At 38.5% G+C, this 20,529-nt stretch overlaps 3 protein-coding genes across 3 annotated transcripts; 2 read left to right on the top strand and 1 right to left on the bottom strand.

Annotated features, from left to right (window-relative positions):
* The first annotated feature begins 3,775 nt into the window (after nucleotides 1–3,775).
* Nucleotides 3,776–7,054, top strand: LOC103407318 (uncharacterized). The gene is made up of 2 exons (XM_008346248.4): nucleotides 3,776–3,939; nucleotides 6,085–7,054. The coding sequence occupies exons 1-2, from the start codon at nucleotides 3,904–3,906 to the stop codon at nucleotides 6,874–6,876; spliced, it is 828 nt and encodes a 275-aa protein (XP_008344470.2). The 5' UTR covers nucleotides 3,776–3,903; the 3' UTR covers nucleotides 6,877–7,054.
* Nucleotides 7,055–9,113: 2,059 nt separating this feature from the next.
* LOC103409360 (uncharacterized) lies at nucleotides 9,114–11,682 on the top strand. Its single transcript, XM_008348170.4, has 3 exons — nucleotides 9,114–9,314; nucleotides 9,402–9,531; nucleotides 10,613–11,682. The coding sequence occupies exons 2-3, from the start codon at nucleotides 9,526–9,528 to the stop codon at nucleotides 11,420–11,422; spliced, it is 816 nt and encodes a 271-aa protein (XP_008346392.2). The 5' UTR covers nucleotides 9,114–9,314; nucleotides 9,402–9,525; the 3' UTR covers nucleotides 11,423–11,682.
* A 6,233-nt stretch (nucleotides 11,683–17,915) lies between these two features.
* Nucleotides 17,916–19,045, bottom strand: LOC103409351 (protein SENSITIVITY TO RED LIGHT REDUCED 1-like). The gene has a single exon (XM_008348161.4). It carries the CDS (start codon nucleotides 18,923–18,925, stop codon nucleotides 18,074–18,076), a length of 852 nt encoding a protein of 283 aa, XP_008346383.3. The 5' UTR covers nucleotides 18,926–19,045; the 3' UTR covers nucleotides 17,916–18,073.
* Between the last annotated feature and the right edge of the window lie 1,484 nt (nucleotides 19,046–20,529).

Raw genomic sequence — 20,529 nt, 5'->3', positions numbered from 1 at the left:
TTTAATTGTTGGTAACTTCGTTACGGCAGTTCACCATTCCAAAGAATTAACAAACATATTAGATATATCGTAAAAAATAACTCATATTCCAATTTTTTTTCCAAGTGTTTTTACCCAAATAAATATGCAAGTGTGGCATGAAAAAATAATAGATCCAAAGATTTGAATGACACTGCGATTAATAATTTAATTTGTATATTTGATTCACATATCTATTTTTACCTTTCAAACATCTTTATTAATTTTTTATTATTGATCTTCTTTAATTAATTTGATATAACAACCGAAAATTGAGAGAATTTGAGAAGTAATAATTGATGTGTGCATAGCACTACCTATTTGAAATCGTACTTTTATAGTACAAATTGAGCCCAACACCAACAGTTTAAACTAACTAACAAGGATGAGTTGTACAACCGGATTGGACAATACTTGGATACTGACGGTTAAGTACCAGACTATGACGTGACCCATTAATAAAAATCTATCATTAAAATATTTTAAAATTATAGAAGGGTTAAATTTGTAGACACGTATCAATCAATAATAAATGTCATTGAGATGACATAAACAAAATAGCTGCATAAGATCTTGGACTCTCTTACCTCGGTCTAGAAGTTATGGGAGCTTGGCCCTTGGCACCACCACTTATTTTAACCATCTTGAAATTCTGGCTGCTCCTCTCAGCCGTATCATTAAAATTTATTTAGAAATGTATTGTTAAACTCAAGGAAGAAAATATCGGTAATATCGGAAATATCGGTAGTCCGAAAACACGGAAATATCGATGGAAATATCGGGATAATATCGATATCGATAAAAATTACATGGAAACCACGGAAATTGTAAGAAAAACTTGGAAATTTTTATTGAAATTTTGCAGGATGTTTATTTAGTCAATTATCTATTAGTTTATCACAAAAAATTGGAAGGAAATGCATTGCATGATGGATTTAACTGATTTAAGTTGATTATATAGCGAGCTGGCAAATATTGTGAGTGTAGAAAATATGTAGTAATTAATGGAAGAAGTTTAAACACACCATAATCATTTATATATAATGAATTAGTACAATATTTTACACTCATTTAAGCAAGGGATTAAGGAATGTGAGCTGTTGAGCCGAACCAATAACAAGGGATTAAATTTACTATATCAGATGTAAATAATTATTGAATAATATGTTATTTCTTATAAAAGAACATACATATGTGAATGTTTTATGTACATATCTAATATGCTTGCCTAAGAAAAAAAAATCTAATAATTTATAATTTATATAACATTTATATACATATAATAATATAATATACCTCCCAAACTTTTAAAATATAAAAATCCCACGCCCATGCAAGTGGGTGGTTTTCATAATAACCCATCTGATGTAAATAACTTTCCACCTTACCCCCATCACCAACTTTTGACCTTTCTGAAACCCAAAATTGAATCTTTTACTCTCTCTCTCTCTCTCTCTCTCTCTTCCCTCATCTTCGTTCTTCTTCACCCTTTCACTTTCAGAACCTCAAAATTGGATCTCAAATCCAACTTGCGCCCACTTTGTGCTTTCAGTCTCTCTGAGTCTTCAAGAACCCTAGATTCCCGAACGAGCAACTTTCCTTGCCCTTTTAGATTCCCGAACAGAGAGGTCCAAACCTTATCAACAATGGTAGTCTCAAAGGCATCCTCCGTCGTCGCTCTCATGGCGGTCCTCTTCGCCGTCCTCTCCGCCATCGGCGCCTCCCAGGAGTCTCCGGCTCCCATCCCAACCTCCCCCGCCGCATCCATCTCCTCCTCGTTCGTATCCACCCTCGTCGCCACCGCCGTCACCACTCTGGCCTTCGGATCTGCGCTCAGGGTGGCGCCTCCGAGGAGTCTCCGGCTCCCATCCCAACCTCCCCCGCGGCATCCATCTCCCCCTCGTTCGTATCCACCCTCGTCGCCACTGCCGTAACCGTTCTGGCCTTCAGATCTGTGCTCAGGGTGGCGCCTTCGAGGAGTCTCCGGCTCCCAGCCCAATATATCGAGATAATATCGGTAATATCGATATTATCACGATATTATCGATATTATCTCGATATATTGACGATAATCACGTGGATATTAGTAAAAATATCGGACTCTCACCAAAACGATAATATCGGCGAAATATCGCCGATATTATCTATATTTTAGATTCCCGGTTAAACTAAGAGTTAGTTGACAGTAATAGACTTAATTTGGGAAAGAAAAAGTGTTTTTCCATAACATTCAGAAGTATGGAAAGCGGAAGACCAAAAATGTAAAATTTGTTTTACAAAATTGCAACAAGTTATATGAGTTATCCAAACAACATAATTAAACATTCTGTCATTGAAATTCCATCAAATATATAAACTTGCAATTGATGGAGATTTAAATTTCGTCAGTTTTGGAATTTCTAGTAATTTATAATTTGTTCGTTTAAACAATAAATATTATTGGATTGTTTGGAAGTGTTTTTAAACTGACTGAAAGAAGTACAATTTGTGCTTTTTTTTTCAAGAGCATTTTAAATGCTTTACTAGGATTCAGTTAAGTTTTTACTAAAAAATGATTTAAAAAACATTTCCACAAAAAATACTTTGTAAAAATTATAAAAACACTTCTAAACAAGTGTGAATTCCATTTTCTCCACAAAAAGTCTCAAGAATATCATTGGGCCCCATTTAATGACACAGCCCAATTTAGAACAACTTTAATATGGGAGCATTTTTTCTTACCATCATAATTTTACTTACCATACCGTATATTTAATCAATTGACATGTATTCTTTTACCTAAATCTTATTAATTTTCACATTAAATATTATTTTTTCAATTAAAAAAATAACCTAGATTGAGTAAAAAGACACATATCAATTAATTAGATGTATGATAAAACAAAAAGAGGTATTCATCAATTTTCCCCCTGAACTTGTAACTATTGGCCAATTTCCCCCCTCAACTTTAATTTGGCCAATTTCTCCCCTCAACTCTCATAATTAGTCAATTTGCACCCTACTGTTAATTTTTTAATTTGATCATAAGTAAACAAGTGTGTGTAAGAAACTAAATATGTTAATCATTTTCCTATGTCTTTATCCTATTACAAATAGATTAAAATTTAGAATTTTACAATTTATCATAGATAATATTATTAGTCATAATAAATCAGTATGGAGTAATTTTATTTGATTTTTTACTATACAAAATTGATAATGAAAATGATTGATGTGTACATTTTTGTATGTGAATACAATTTTCTTTATTAAAGTGAAAGCTAAGTTCAAGTAAATTGTGGAGAATCGAGCTTTAGTGCAAAAATGGCTAGTCAATTCATAATTTTCGACTCCTTATTAAGAATAACACATTTTATTGAAATAGGTCTGATCCATGAGTTTAGGATTATTATTTCTTCTTCTACATGCTTTAAACCCGATTCATAACTTTTTCTTATAATCAACCCATATCACATACTAATTGTATTATGTTTTTGTACATTTTACCCTATATTATGCAGGTGAGTTTATGTTAATTTTAATACTTTGTTGGAAGTTATTAGAAAGATTGAAAGAAAAAAAAAAGAATAGATGGAAAATTAAAAAAAAATAACAGTAGAGTGCAAATTGATTAATTATGAGAGTTGATGGGGGAAATTGGCCAAAATTAAAGTTGAGGGGGGAAATTGGTCAATGATCACAAGTTCAGGAGGGGAATTGATGAATACCTCAAACAAAAATCATGATTTATGGTGGTGGACAAAAATGCCCCCGCTTTAATATAATAATATATTACCCGTTCAAATGAAAAGCTGAGTTCCAGACGCTAAAGTTTTGTTATGAAAAGCCGAGTTGCTGGCGCGCGAATCAAAAAATTCGATCCGGTCCGGCGAAGCAAGCAAACAGATGAACCGGAAAGGGAAGGGGAAAGTTCATGTGAAGGTTAGTTACTGGTGCTGATTCTGATTCTGATTCTCTATGGGTTCTTTTCTCGTGCAACATCCATGATTATTTTCTGTTGTTGAAAGTTGAAGAATTGAAAGCGATGCTATACATGCTTGTGTGGATAATTTCAATTGACCCCAAAGCAAAAAGCTTTACCAACAAATTTCAACTACAACATAGTGTAAGTTGTGAGATTGTTTGATGTAATCGCAGTAACTAGCTGAACTACTAGTTGTTATACCACTGAACTTGTACTTTAGGGATGATGGAATTATTGGAGTAGTTATTGAATTTGACGCTATGCCTGCAAAGGTTACGATTCTTGAAAAAAGTTACGGAATGAGAACCACAAGAAAGTGCGTCAAAATGTCTGTCCCCCTCATCCTGAACCATATGTATATGAACTTTAGTTAATGCATGGGACGCCATTGTAGGTCTTACTCCACATTATAATTGAAATGATCCAACCGTTTTATACCAACAATTACTCATATCAGAAACCATATGACCAAAAAGGTCGTACCCAGTGCACAAGGCTCCTGCTTTACGCAGGGTCTGGGAGAGGTGAATGTCGGCTAGCCTTACCCCCATTTATGGAGAGGCTGCTCCCAACCATATGACCGTTTGGATAAAATGGTAGGTATTTTAGTGTTTCTTTGTCCAACGGAAGAGCTCTTAGGGATTAAAGGAAACTAATGAAAAAGACATGAAAACCTTGAGTTTTAACGAATAGGACAAAATAAAGGATAAAGTGAATAGTACCATGATTGATTTTTTAGTGTAAAAATGTGGTTTTTCGTTAAAGTAAACAGTACCGAAAGTTTTTCCTTAAAGTTCCCGAAATATAATTGCTTCTTTAGATTGAGAAAGATTAGAGTCAGTTCTCTTCTTATTATCTTCTAATGAATACCTCATTGTTTGTTATTGCTTGACTACTCGTCCAACATTTTGTGGTGCATAATGAACCTAAAAGGGTTTTTAGTGTCTTCCTGCCTTTGCTTCTTCGGCCTCTTGTCTCGCACTCAAGTGTGTCTATGTGTTTGTTACCGACTAGTTAAGTTAAAGAAAGCTATATAGGCAAACTATGGTACACCCAGTTGCAAGTGTTATATTAGTTTTAACTAATTTTTTTTCTTACGCATATTGCTTGTTATAAGTTGTAACTTGTAACACAATTTTCTTGAGTGTTTAGTAAATAATTCGTAAGGTGGTTTATATATCAAAGGGGGTAGCATGCCAGGATAATCCCAACAGAATAGCAAGTCAAAGCCATCCTGTGAGATGAACTTATCACCAAGATTCATCAAAATATATTTTGGCTTCATCAGGGATTGTACTTTCTGATGATACTGCGGGTGATGATACGAGGGACAAGTGGTATGAGTTAGAGGCTAGTTACCTCAATAAACAGAACACGTACGTGAATTCAGTCAAACAGCGTGCCGTTTGTGTTATCTAGATTAGATGAGACCGATGTGGCATCTTGGAGGAGGGATAAGCCAAGAGGTGATCGAGATGCTTAGGGTCCTTCCTGGAGTTGAAGAGAAGATGAGTATACTTGTTATCTTCCAAATTTTATGCAAGAATAACATAGCGTTATTCATGGCCTATAATGATCCTGATGCTCAAATTGATTGGCTTAAGAAATTTATGAATCGAATGCCTCTCGTCGTTTCCCTTTCTCTGTACCTGTTGAATGACTTCTTCTCAAGTAAAGCATCGCTTGTGTTTCTTAAGAGGTGTATTAATTACGAGAATAATTTTTAGGCGTTTTTGTTGTCAAACTCAGATTGATGATGCAGTCAGCTGTGTTACTTGAATCCGTTTTCTGATTGGCTTTTCTAAGAAAACCAAAGAAAAAGTGTACTGCGTTCCATCTCTTGAGAGTGCTTATAAGTTATAAATTATTAATCTTCTTACAGCTATGGCATCCATTGGAAATGATTTTGTCATGGTGGATACTGTGATGATACTGAAGCTTTTAGACTTGACTCCTATGTAATCTTGTTTGGTATTTCTGAAGTTGGTGAGTGGCATGACGGGTAATTGCTAAGGTGGCTAGTATGCTGTTGGCTACACTTACAATAGTCTCTTGATTATGCATTTGTATGGAAGCTAATGTTTTGTTTGTTTAATTTTCAGAAAGATATGCCTAGAACAGGTGAAGCTACTTCATCCAATCCCAAGGCTCCATATGATGAGGACATGGCTAGTGTTTTTCAAGCCATCAAGCAAATGGCTGACCTTGCGCTTGAAGGCACATCTGCAGTAAATCGGAGGCTGAAATTTTTGAAGGTTTTCATTAGTCTGTCACCCCCGCAGTATGCAGGAAATCCTGATGAACCTTTAGAAGGGGTGGAGTGGCTCGAAAGGATAAAGCAATGTTTTGATGTAAGTGATGTCCCCGAAGACCTAAAAGTTGGTTTTGCCACATACTGTCTTATTGGAGCGGCTCACTACTGGTGGGAATTTGTTAAAAGGATCCGTGATGTTAAATCCATCACTTGGGCAGAATTTGAGGAGCTGTTTTTGAATATGTATTATCCTGAAACTGTAAGGGATGCTAAATGCGACGAATTTCAAGGGTTGACCCAACAAAACATGTCTGTTGCTCAGTATGCATCTAAGTTCCTCGAGCTAGCATGGTATGCACGAACTAATCTTGTGAGTTCAGATGAATATACAGCATCGAAATTTCAAAGGGGACTGAGGCCTTCCATAAGAGCAAGGGTAGCTAAGTTCAGTACTTATGGTGACATGGTGGCAGCGGCGTTAAGAGTGGAACAATCTTTTGAGGACAGCGAAGAAGAGTCGTTTGAGGAAGGTTCTAGTGTACGGGAAAAAAGGCCAAGAAAGCAGTACATTTGCCACCACTGCGGCGAGCCTGGTCATATTCGGCCTAATTGCCCGGAATTAAACTCGCGTGCTTTTTGAAAGTTATCTCAAAATCTCATCCTAATGATGGAAGGCAAAAATGGTTTCAACTCCAAGTTAGTAGTGTATGGATAATAGTTTGTAAGACTTTCAATATGCCTGACTTTTGTTTTGGTATGTATCTATCTGTCTGACTTTTGTTCCTTTGGACCTTTGTGAATAGAGAATCTGTTTTGTAGGGGTCAAAGTGTCACTTGCTAGTTGCTAATCAATGGAATCCCAATTATATATACAAGGTTTAAGTTCCGAGACACTTTTGATACACATTTTGACATCTATTATAATAAGCTCACTTTGTAATGTATTTAAAGATCTGAACTGTCTATATTTTAGTACATCATTCATAGATGATCCTAACAAAAAAGTAGACATCCAAAACCATTAAGACATTGACTTGTAGGAAAGAAAATGGATGAATATAGTTCTACAAAAGAAACACAAAATATAATCCAACAATCTTATAATTTTAGATTTGGGTTATTTTTTGTAAACAATGATCTTTGAGGTAAGATATAAAAGATAGTTGCATCGTTGAAATACATTACAGAGTGGGCCGTATAAAAATGTATGTCAAAAGCGTGTCCTTGAATCTTAACCCATATATATATATATATATATTTGACAAACAATGAGAAATTGACACTAAAGTCATGTGTAAACTACGAGAGGAGGATTCGAACTTGCTATTGTATTAAGATAGAATGTTTGACCCCTTGAACTATTATTGCAGTTGAAATTAACCCCTTGAACTATTTATTTGGTAATCTAACCCCCTAAACTATCAATCAATTAACCCCTTGTTGCTAGATTTAGTCCACTATTCCGTCAAATTCAAGGGAAATTAGTCTTTTCATTATGAATTCTTACTTGTCAGCTATAACCATCAATTAAATTATAACACGTGGACATAAAATAATTCATAAATTTATAGCATAATAAGAAAACATTTTTAATTATAAATAATAAACCGCAACCACCCTCTTCCCCCATCACAGGTTGATGTGGGTGGAGAATGGGTGGTTGGTCATTCAGGATTTTTGTTTTGTTTTATTTATTATAATTAAAAAGTTTTCTTATTATGCTATAAGTTTTTTTATTATTTTGTTTCCACATGTCATAATTTTATTGAGGGTTCCAACTGACAAGTAAGAATTCATGATGCTAATTTGTCCTTGAATTTGACGAAATAGTGAATGAAATCGAACGATAATGATTAATTGCCTGATTTTAAACAGTTGAGGGATTAATTTGTCAAAAAAATAATTCAAGGATCAATTTTAAATGAAATAATAGTTTAGGAGGTCAAACCGTAGTTTACCCATTATATTAATCGCTTCGTTTTGATTACTTAGAAAGCCCTTGTCTTTTATTTTTTTAACCCACATTTGAGTAACATACATGAACTAGAAAGTTTGGTAATTAGTGTTACCGCTTAAAGAAAGCACAAAATTGTGTCCAAAAGATCGAGACAACATGAAAGGACCAATTTCAATGATTAGGTTTTTGTGGTGAGAATTTCATAAAACAGTTCCGATGATATATGTGCGAGTACTCAATTCCATGTCGTATGAAAGACAAGAAAACAATGTAAGTATTTACCATTTGTGACTCGCAAGGCTTGTTTCCGTCCTAGTAAAGACCTACATTGTGTTCTTGTCTTTTATACGATGTGGAATTGATAACTCGCAAATGGTAAGGGCCTACCTCTTCACAAAGTGCGAGACCCGTGATATCCGTGATATTTTTTACCGGCAAAAAGGATCAACTCATGCCTCATGTTCTTGTAAATTTTATTTTGGTTTATAATGGAGGAAAATAAGTGAAATTTTATTGAGGTCATATGACGATTTGGACATCACACAAAGAAAGTCAAGGTGATTGACGAGTTGGTAGTATTTTTTGGATTGGTTGTTTGGAAAGGGATTTTCTTCGGATCTACTTTGTGAGAATCCTAAGGATCTTTACATTTTACTTATTCATCGTTTATCATATGATCATTTCTCGTCAAATACTATTTGTGTTTAATTTTAAATAAAGAAAAATCAAATGATTTCTGACCACGTGATATACGATGAATGACTAAAATGTAAAAATCGGATCGATCCATTTCCTAGTTTTTTGAGCTCGAATGGCATTTTCAAATTCAACGGAAGAGTGAGCCACGTGGCATCCGAGGAGTGGCTGATCTTACCACACGTCTAAGATTTTCTCTTTGTCCTGCCACATGGCCAGCTACCATTGGACACCTGAAGTGAAGGGTGAGCGGCAAAAGCGCGGGATAACATCCCTGCTTGCTCTTCGTCTTCGATGAACAGAAGCACGAGTAGAAAAAAGAGAAACAGAGAAAGAAAAAACTTTCCTGCAATCTCTCAAAATTCGTAACTTTCATTCCGGAAGTCCGATTGAAAAAGTGAATCGAACCCAACGAGCGTTCTGAGGTAAATTTTGAGGATTATTATTTATATTTCAGTGATTCGTTCAGTTTGGGATTTTTGACTAATTAAGCTCAAATCTTCGATTTCAAGCTTGTTTTTGCCCAATTTGACTTCTTGGAGCTTAACTGAAGGCTAGTGAACGAATTCTGAGACAATAAGGTAAAGAAATTTGTACGATCGGATCAGAGGGCTGGAATATTTCTGCAGATTTGATATGAAGGTTGGTTAGTTAGTTAGTTACTGGTGGAAGTTCGTTCTGATTCTGTTTTTTTATTTTCTGGGTTTTCTCTTCTGCAACTTAGTTTGTTGTTTTCTGTTGTTGAAAGATGAAGAATTTGTAGCGATGGTATGCATGCATGCATGGGTGTGGTGTGTATAAGTGCAATTTAGCTGAAAGAAAAAAGCTTGACCTATAAATTTCATCTATTAACTTAATCTAAGTTGTGAGATTAATTAATTACAATGACCACTGGTAGATTAACCAAAGGGAAAAGCCTCAGGGATTGATATAATTGTTTATTTTATTCAAGAATGTTTAGGTTTTGTTGCTTAGTACTACAATCTAGTGATATTTCTCTCTAATGGTAAGTGCTATGTCTTAAGTTCGACTCATAAGTACCAAATTACTTATGAGTGAGCCAGAATGTGGCATCTTGGAGGGGATGGATAAGTCAGGAGGTGATTGAGATGCTTAGGGTCCTTCCCGGAGTGAAGAGAATATGGCTGTACTCGCTATCTGCCAAGACTTTTAATTAAAATAAACATAGAATTTTTCATTGCCTTTAATTATCTTGATGTTCAGATTGATTGGTTTAAGAAATTTATGGAGTGAACGCCTCTAGTCGTTTCCCTTTCTCTGTACTTATAGAATGATGATTTTTTTCTAGTAATTTAGCATTGCTTGTGTTCACTGATTGTATTTTTTTGGGAGTTGTAGCAAGTACGATGATGTTTGTTAGGCGTTTTTGTTGTCAAACTCAGATTGATGATGTATTCTGCAGTGTTACTTGAGTCTGCTTTCTGATTTGCTTTTCTAAGAAAAACCAAAGAAAATGTGTACTGTGTTTCATCTCTAGAGAATGCCTTATAGATGATTAATATTCTTACAGCTATGCCATTCGTTGGAAAAAATTTGTGTCGTGGTGAATACTGTGATGATAGTGATGGTGTATTTAAACTTTAGCTTTCGATTCGACTCGTATGTAATCTCGTTTGGTATTTCTGAAGTTGGTAGATTTCAGCGGCATGATGGGTAATTGCTCAGGTGATGAAAGCTAATGTTTTGTTTGCTGAAATTTCAGAAAGATGTGCCTAGAACAGGTGACGCTACTTCATCCAATCCCACGGCCTCACATGATGAGGACGTGGCTAAGGTTTTGCAAGCCATCAAGCAAATGGCTGGCCTTGCGCTTGAGGGCACATCCGGAATTGATCAGAGGCTGAAATTTTTGAAGGTTTTCATTAGTCTGTCGCCCCCGCAGTACGCAGGAAATCTTGATGAACCGTTAGAAGGGGTGGAGTGGCTCGAAAGGATAAAGCAATGTTTTGATGTAAGTGACGTCCCCGAAGACCTAAAAGTTGGGTTTGCCACATACTGTCTTATTGGAGCGGCTCACTACTGGTGGGAATTTGTTAAAAGGATCCGTGATGTTAAGTCCGTCGCTTGGGCAGAATTTGAGGAGCTGTTTTTGAATATGTATTTTCCTGAAACTATAAGGAATGCTAAAAACGAAGAATTTATAGGGTTGACCCAAGGAAACATGACCGTTGCTCAGTACGAATCTAAATTCCTTCAGCTGTCACAACTTGCACCCCGTCTTGTGAGTACAGATGAACAGAGAGCAGCAAAGTTTCTAATGGGACTGAGGCCTTCCATAGGAGCAAAGGTAGCTGTAATACAGCATGATACTTATCTTAAGGTGAGGACAGCGGCTTTGTTAGTGGAAAGGTCTTTTGAAATGCTGGCGGAGCAAGAGTCGTTTGAGGGAACTTCTAGTGCAGGGGAGAAAAGGCCAAGAAAGCAGTACATTTGCCACCACTGTGGCGAGCCTGGTCATATCCGGCCAAATTGCCCTGAATTTCAGCCTCCTTCCCCTTCCTATCCCTACTGAAGGGACTTAAACTCGCGTGCTTTCGGAATTTTTTATCAGAATCTCATCCTAATAAGGGAAGGCACGAATGGTTGCAACTCCAAGTGAATAATGTGTGTGTAATAGTTTGTAAGACTTTCAATATGTCTCGCTTTTGTTTTGGTACGGATCCGTCCTTCCAACTCTTGTTCCTTTTGATCTTTGTGGATAGAGAATCCGTTTTGCAAGTGTCACTTGCTAGTATCGTGATCTATGAGAAACGATAGGATAATTACTCTAAATTCATGTAAACCATGTGAGGGGGATTCGAACTTCGGTGCAAAGGGTGGAAGCACACTACTTCCTCCAGCAACTTGACTAAACCTAGTTCCAAAGAATCGCGATATTATATTAATCACACTTGTTTGATCAGGGCTTGCTTCTGCCCTTCTTAGAGCAAGTCCACCCCTAAAGACTTTGTGCCAGCACCCAGCGCATTTATCCACTCAAGTGAACAGTAATAGACCCTAGTGAACAGTAATAGGCCAAAGCATCTCCATCCCTAAAAATATGCTGGCACCCAGCCTATCTAATATTATATTATTTTATTCATATCAATTAATATTTTATCATTTAATTTATTTTTTCTTTTTTCTTCTTTCTTGCTTTCCCTCTCCGGTCCTTTCTTTCTCTCTCCCTCTCTCTTTCCCTCTCTCTCTATCTATTTTCTCTCCCTCTCTCTTTTCCAGCTCACTCCCGTGAGCTCTCCTTCTTCTTCCTCTTCAAAATCTTCAACAAATCAAACACAAAATATCTCTGCAATCAATGATGTTGAGAGCTTGAGCTCTCCTCAGATCTTTCTCCCCTAGATCTCTCTACGATATCTCTGCAATCAATGTTTGTTTCATGAATTGAATCCCACAAACCCCAAATGGAGGTTGAAAATTGTTGATGCACAAAACCGGAGGTCTTGGTACAACGTAAATCCGACCGTGAATCTGCATGAAATGTAAATAACACAAGACGTATCGTGGTTCACCCCAAGGTTTGGGCTACGTCCACATTGATTGTATTATATTTCTCAGAAAAGTGAGGAAGAGAGAGAGCTCTGAGAGTGAGAGCGTTGAGAGGGTGAGAGAGGGGATCTTAGGCCTAGGAACTCGCCTCTTCTAATTGTGAGGGTGAGGGGTCCTTTTATAGAATAAGGACTCCTCACTTATTACATATTTGTCACTTCCTTTATTTTATAATTACATTTAAGTCCCCCGAGTATTTATACGAGGTCTAAATACGAGGCCCTAAATATGGTATAAACAGTAGTCCCCCAAGTCTTCAGTCAAGAGAGTCTTTTGGCTAGAGACTTGAAATTCAGTCCATGTGTGGGCCGAAGTAACTAAATGTCGTCTAGAACTGATGCTCGATATGAGGCGGTGCCCAATCTGAAATGATGCTCAACTAGAAGTAGCATATGTTGTGAGGCCGCTTTGCTTGTGGCTTATGTTGGCTTGGTTGGCTCGGCTTGTGGCGTTTGAAGGTGAGGGAGTCCCTTTTATAGAATAAGGGCTCGCTCCTCAATGCATAAATGATGGGCTAGAGTTGATGCTCGCGGCGAGACGGTTGCTCAGCAGGCGGCGATGCTCTCTAATGATGGTGAGGGAGTCTTTTTTATAAACTAAAGGCTCGCTCCTCAATACATAAATTTAGGAGTGATGTTCGCGGCGAGGCGGTTGTTCAGCTGGTGGCGATGCTCTCTAATGAAGGTGAGGGAGTCCCTTTTATAAAATAAGGGCTCGCTCCTCAGTACATGAATAATGGGTTAGGAGTGATGCTCGCGGCGAGGCGGTTGTTCAGCTGGCGGCGATGCTCTCTAACGAAGGTGAGGGAGTCCCTTTTATAAATAAGGGCTCGCTCCTCAGTACATGAATAATGGGTTAGGAGTGATGCTCGCGGCGAGGCGGTTGTTCAGCTGGCGGCGATGCTCTCTAACGAAGGTGAGGGAGTCCCTTTTATAAAATAAGGGCTCGCTCCTCAGTACATGAATAATGGGTTAGGAGTGATGCTCGCGGCGAGGCAGTTGTTCAGCTGGCGGCGATGCTCTCTAACGAAGGTGAGGGAGTCCCTTTTATAAAATAAGGGCTCGCTCCTCAGTACATGAATAATGGGTTAGGAGTGATGCTCGCGGCGAGGCAGTTGCTCAGCTGGCGACGTTGCTTCTCTAATGATGGTGAGGGAGTCCCTTTTATAGAATAAGGGCTCGCTCCTCAGTACATGAATAATGGGTGCTCTCTAATGAAAGTGAGGGAGTCTCTTTTATAAAATAAGGGCTCGCTCCTTAATACATAAATAATGGGCTAAGTTCCCCAAGTATTTTTCATGAGGCCTAGTTGAGGCCCAATATATGGTACATAATGTAGTCCCCCAAGTCTTCGGTCAATAGAGTCTGTTGGCTGGAGACTTCAAATTGAATCCATGTATGGGTCGAAGTGGCAGTTGTTCGGATGCGGTATTTGTATACCCTACACTGAAGCTTTGTAGGTGAAGCTTTGTATGTGAAGCTTTGCAAGTGAAGCTTTGAAGCTAGAGCTCTGTAAATGATGCTTTCGAAACTGGAGCTTTTGTAAATAAAGCTCTTGAAGCTAGAGCTTTGTAAATGAAGCTTCTGAAGCTGATTGACATGAGTGATGCTCATGAATGTTTATGTTGATTGACATGAGTGATGCTCATGGATGTTGTCATGAGTGATGCTCATAAATGTTAACATGAGTGATGCTCATGAATGTTGACATGAATGATGCTCATGAATGTTTATGTATGATTATCATGAGTGATGCTTATGAATGTTTATGTATGAATGACATGAGTAATGCTCATGTATAATTTGGAGTACTTGGCGTACTTTTGATCACCTGGTTGGTGGTATGAAGGAGAGTACGGGTTGTACATTTCATCACCTGGTTGGTGGCATGAATGGCTAGTTGTCAAATGATATTAGAGTACGGGTTGTACATTTCATCACCTGGTTGGTGGTAATAGCGGATGATTGCTGAATATTTGTGGAGTACTGGGCGTACTTTTGATCACCTGGTTGGAGATAATAGTGGCAGGTTGCCGAATAATTGTTGAGTACTGGGCGTACTTTTGATCGCCTGGTTGGAGCTATTTTGGGCCTATGGGCCTTCGCTCTCTACACAACATTCCAGCCCATTTATTTTGGGCTTTGCCCTTTTTTTTTTTTTTTTTTTTTTTTTTTTTAACCCTCTGATAGGGTTTATACAGATGTTTCCAGAAATAAGAAAAATAAATTACATCATTCTGATGGGGTGTTTATTCTTTGCTTTTGCAGTGTCCCCGTGTGTTTCCCTTTGCTTTCTCTTTTGACTTTCTTTTTCTTTTTCTGCGTAGGCGCATTGTATTTTGATCTAAATCTGCCAATAGCATTGCTTTTGTCAGTGCCTTTGCTTTTCTTCTTTGTGAGCATATGACCCCTCCATAACTGCACCACTTTTTCCTTTTTCTTTTGCATTGTCTCCCATGTGCTCTCGAGGAGGGCCTCCATTTTCTTTTTTCTTTTTCTTTTGCACCTCTGTCTCTTTCCACCTTCATTTCTGCTTAGCCCTATCTCTTCAACCCGCCAATCGATCCGACATCCTGCTCCAAATCCGAGAATGGTTACTGCCTGCCCGGGCCCTCGTTGCCGTCTCTTGCGTACTTTCTGTGCTCGGCTGAAGAGGGAAGTCCCCACTCAAGGGCTTCACACCTAGCGTCGAGAGGGAGATTGCAAACGAGCAAATCGAAAGGGGCGAGAGAACTACGGTCTCTGTGAGACCTACTGTCACAGTGTCGATCACGCGGCTCGTCGTCGTATCGCTTGCGTCCGGAGGCGGAGTCCGACTGCGCCGACGAGGGTTGTAGCTTCTGCTTCGGCTTTTGTACCTGGCCATTATCACGTGTACGTCGAAGCTTCGACCATGTCTGCAAGATTGAGTGCTTCGTGTTCAGTTTCTATGTTGAGGCAGTCCAGAAGGTGGTCTGGAGAGAACTTGTTTGAGGCGGAGAGCATGACGAGGAAAGCCAGAAGCCACCGCTTCTGCGCCGTGACCCGCCCGACCGAGAACTTGTCAGGCTTGAGTACACGTCCTCATTTGGCTGTACACCTGCACCTTCGAGGGCTTGGATCTGCGGGTTTGGAGATGAGAGCAAAAGAAAAAGGCGTCGTCTTTGGGCCCCACCAGTCTCGCGATTTGCATCAGTAGGTCTGTCGTTGACGCGGTGGTTGGGGTTGGTGAGGATGACGGTGGAGAGCCAGGATCTGAAATTCCAGAAATTGGAAATTGCAATCGGATTCGGAGGCATGCAGATGGACGGATAGGCAAATTGATGGCAAAGAAAGCTCAATCGTTGAATATAATTTGGTTGAATGAATGGTAGGTAAATTGATAGCCCAGTCTTCGTCGACCAGGGAGAGTTAGAGAGAACAGAGGATGGAGAAAGGTTTGATCCCCTGGGTCTCCTGAAAACCCAAAACCCAAAAAGCAACGACCTTTTTCTTCCCCGTGGGCTTGTGAGGAGTGTTTAAGATTTTGATTTTTTCTGTCTTTGGGTTTTTGTAATTTTGCAGATTCAAGGTGGAGATGAAAAAAAATGAAAGAACCGACATAGCTTTTCGTGTCGCTTCCCACAGACGGCGCCAAATGTTGATGCACAAAACCGGAGGTCTTGGTACAACGTAAATCCGACCGTGAATCTGCATGAAATGTAAATAACACAAGACGTATCGTGGTTTACCCCAAGGTTTGGGCTACGTCCACATTGATTGTATTATATTTCTCAGAAAAGTGAGGAAGAGAGAGAGCTCTGAGAGTGAGAGCGTTGAGAGGGTGAGAGAGGGGATCTTAGGCCTAGGAACTCGCCTCTTCTAATTGTGAGGGTGAGGGGTCCTTTTATAGAATAAGGACTCCTCACTTATTACATATTTGTCCATTCCTTTATTCTATAATTACATTTAAGTCCCCCCGAGTATTTATACGAGGCCCTAAATATGGTATAAACAAAAATTAAATGGGTTTTTAATTTTTTGGGTGAAATCTCCATCGACGGCCCCAATTCTCTCGACCATCTAGCGTCGGAGAGGGCATCGAAGGCCCCCAAACGCCATCCCCACCGCCCTTTGCTCTAAATCCTACAAATTGGCCTTCTTCAAAACCTCTTTCACCTGACCTTCGAAAAAAAAAAAAAAAAAGGTGGCTGATGTTACGCTGGCGTCAGATAGGCCGGTCTCTGGGTCTGTCAAGAATGAGTTGGCCTGTTGCCTGGCTTGGGTTGGGTGCCAGGCAATTGGACGGGCTGGAGTGAATTGACAGGGTGCCAGCCTGATTTTTTGGCTGGCCGAGAGCTTGAGCTCTCCTCAGATCTTTCTCCCCTAGATCTCTCTACAATATCTCTGCAATCAATGTTTGTTTCATGAATTGAATCCCACAAACCCCAAATAGAGGTTGAAAATTAAATGGGTTTTTAATTTTCTGGGTGAAATCTCCATCGACGGCCCCAATTCTCTCGACCATCTGGCGTCGGAGAGGGCATCGAAGGCCCCCAAACGCCATCCCCACCACCCTTTGCTCTAAATCCTACAAATTGGCCTTCTTCAAAACCTCCTTCATCCGACCTTTGAAAAAAAAAAAAAAAAGGTGGCTGATGTCACGCTGGCGTCAGATAGGCCGGTCTCTGGGTCTGTCAAGAATGAGCTGGCCTGTTGCCTGGCTTGGGTTGGGTGCCAGGCAATTGGACGGGCTGGAGTGAATTGACAGGGTGCCAGCCTGATTTTTTGGCTGGGTGCTAGGCAAATCCACCTCCGGTGGAACTGCTCTTATGGTGGTCGAACTTCACAAACAAAAAGGGCTGGGGGTGGCGTCTATCATACGCAGCTAACCCTTGTTTTGTAAACACGTTGTTTTCACGACTTGAACACCTTTCGGTCACAAAAGAACAACATAATCATTTTACAACAGTCAATATGAACATAAAATTAACTGTAGCCAAGTCGCTGCAGTGAGACCTAGTGTCATAGTATTTTCATTTTCCAGTGTCGTAAAAAAACTCCTCCTGCAGGTACGTGAGATCCATTTGTTTTTGGTCTAATCAATAAATCAGAACAAACAATTTGAGATAAGGTCAATCTTTAAATGGATCAAATTCGGCGTGTTCATGATTCCCTTGCACATAAAAAAAAAAAAAGGTCACCCATACAATCAGCAAGACAGGGAACATATGCGGGAGCAAACACAGTAACAAAGTTTGCAATAAAATATGGAAAATTTATAATTAATATGCCTCAATCATCAAGAAATTTCTCAAACACCCATTGAATAAGCACAACAACAAAAAAATTTTATCTCACTAAGTGAGCTCGATTGTATGAATCCTAGAACACCATTTCGCTCGGCTGTATGAATCCTAGAACCCCTTGAATAAGCAAATAAAAAATTGCTGAACTGCAGGTCTGTTTTAATGCCAACTTGAATCATGAAAACAACCAAAATAATTAACCTGAAACTGCCTTAATTCGATTCAATAAAACATCAACAACAACACCCAAGCGTTATCTCACTAAGTAAGGTCGGATGGATGAATACTAGAACGCTATTGAGCTCGATTCAATCGTCAATAAATTTCTCAACAAGCATTGAATAATCATTATCAGCATCTGGTAAATTGCAGTTGTGTCTCAAGAACAGGGCTGAAAAAATGCCAACTTGAATCATGAAAAGCGCCAAAATAATCATCAGAAACTGTCTTAATTCCAAACTCATCTGTGAATTTTCGAGCAGCCAAGATATGCGTCGTCGAATCGACAATGGACGAGTTCTTAAACTCCGACAGGTGCTGCTCGTACGTCTCAAAGCTATTGCCAAACAATACGATGCAATTCAAGAGCCGCACTTCCCAATTCGCCTGCAGAAGATTATCGTACAACTCCGCCTCGCAATGGGGCATGAAGAACATCATCGGCTTTTGAGCCCGACGCCGGCCTTGCTCGTTTACAGACAGCACCGAGCAGCCAAGAGCTTCCAGAACTCGAGTTTCGGTGGCAGAAAGAACGGGATCAAACACCTCTATATCTCCAATCCAGCTGACATTTCTCTTCAGCAAGATCGCAAGGCTCAACTGCAACCGAGGCGAATCGTAGGTCTCGAGGCTGCCAATTCCGTATATCACCATGTTCATTTTCGACTCGGAGCTCAGAACCTTAAGGAAGCAATTGGTCAATTCTGGAGTTCGGATTTGATCTAGTAAAGTGAGAAAGAAGCGAGACATCTCCAATTTCTTCATGCAGATCTGCATCTTCTGCATCAGCTTTGATTCTCGGGCAAAGTTGATTTCGGAATCGGTTGGAGCCCAAGGATGGTGCTGCTGCTGCTGTTGCTTCTGTGCTAGGGTTTGCGTTCTGGGCGGGTTTCTTCTTTTGATGCGGCGACGAGATGAAACGACTGTCCACTCTTCGTTTAAAGTATGATTTTCAGCAGTGAGAGTCTTTGCAGAAGCAGCCATTGCAATTCGAGAATAGTTCACTCTGTGTCCAGGAATGCAATGCGCAATACAGAGCTTACACAATTTGCACAGAGACAACACAAGTTCAAGTGGTGCTATTGGAATGTAGATATGGAGGCCTTGGCAGGGATTTTATTTTATTTTTCTTTCCAAATGAGTATTAGCTGTGGGTCCCACACTATACTGAATTTCAATTATCTGAATCGTTTATTTTTTAAGTTGCACCTCATAGATCATCCTTACAAAATATTAGCCAAATCAGAAATAGATGAGACATCTAATTGGATTTAAAGAAATTAACAAATACTTTGTTCTATAAGAAACAAAGAAATTTCATCGTGATAATTAAATAGGTAAATGATTTCAAATTGAATTGAATTTTTGTAAGGATGATCTAGGACTTGAGAGTTACAAAATAAACGGTTTGAATCGTTGGAGTTCAATGTGGAGTGGGTCCAGGGCCGGTCTAGAGATTTTTTAGGCTCAGGGCGACGTCCAAAAATGTGCCCTAACTTTATATAAAAAAATTATTTGTTTTCACACGTAAAACGTCGATAAAATTATACTTAGAAAATCACTTCAAACTTAATAATTTAGAAACAAAGAAAAACTAATTTATTTTGTATCGTGAGAATGAAACGAAAAAACTCTAGGTTTTCAAGTAGATATGAGTTTTGTTTTCTATCTGAACTTTTAAAATGTTTTTGTATAAATCGTGAGATGTTTTTTCTTATTTACTAACCTTGTCAATATGGGATTAAAAAAATAATGATATTTTTGAGTCTTTAATTGATATGTATAAGTAATAAATGGGTACTAAATTAAACTTTTTAATGACACGTCATATGATTTGCAATTTGGTCTAAAAATTTGGTCAACGCATTACTCTTTGTTGAAGATTAAACTTGAATTGGAACAAATGTTTAAAAATAACAATCCACATAGCTAATAGCTACTAATTAAAATTAAATTAACAACTAAACAAAAATTCGTAAAAATTGAAAAGAATGGACTTAGCATTTCGAACTTAGGATCTCTCATTAATTTTAAACAACAAAAATCATTGATTCTAATTAAACCTCTTGATCATTTAGCCAAATTTTATATATTTATACTCTTATGAAACAAAATTTGTAAAATTTGAAAGGTAAAATAAGCACCCTTGGTGTTTTGAACCCAAGACCTCCTCATTAATTTCAAACAATAAAACCACTAGTTCTAGTTAAATTTCTTTGTCGTTGAACCAAATTTTATAAATTTATACTTTTATGAAAACATATATAAATATACCACCCTGATAATTTTGGTGCCCCCAATTTTTTTGGGCCCCAGACGGTCGCCCTAGCAGCACTGGGCCTGGTCGGGACCTGAGTGGGTCCCACAACTAATTCCTGTTTTTTGAAGAAAAAAATGAGAATCCCTTACATGAAGGGCCTGTATATAAAATATATACACTTGATATGCATTACAATAGCTTATGTAGTGTAATTGCACTCTTGAGGGTCCGACACTTATAAAGCGTATTCGATCTCTTTATTTTTAATAAAAATAAGGTCTATGAATATATGTGGATCTCATTTTTATTAGCAAGATGATACAAATAT

The sequence above is a fragment of the Malus domestica genome, chromosome 02 (genome assembly GCF_042453785.1).
Source record: "Malus domestica chromosome 02, GDT2T_hap1".
Taxonomy (NCBI): domain Eukaryota; kingdom Viridiplantae; phylum Streptophyta; class Magnoliopsida; order Rosales; family Rosaceae; genus Malus; species Malus domestica.
This window is presented reverse-complemented; position numbering and strand designations above follow the sequence as displayed.

Excerpts from the sequence above, each read along its gene's own strand:
- LOC103407318 (XM_008346248.4), top strand. The coding sequence starts at position 3,904 with ATGAACCGGAAAGGGAAGGGGAAAGTTCATGTGAAG. Across the intron at positions 3,940-6,084 it reads AGGGGAAAGTTCATGTGAAG|AAAGATATGCCTAGAACAGG; the intron begins GTTAGTTACTGG and ends TTTAATTTTCAG.
- LOC103409351 (XM_008348161.4), bottom strand. The coding sequence starts at position 18,925 with ATGGCTGCTTCTGCAAAGACTCTCACTGCTGAAAATCATACTTTAAAC.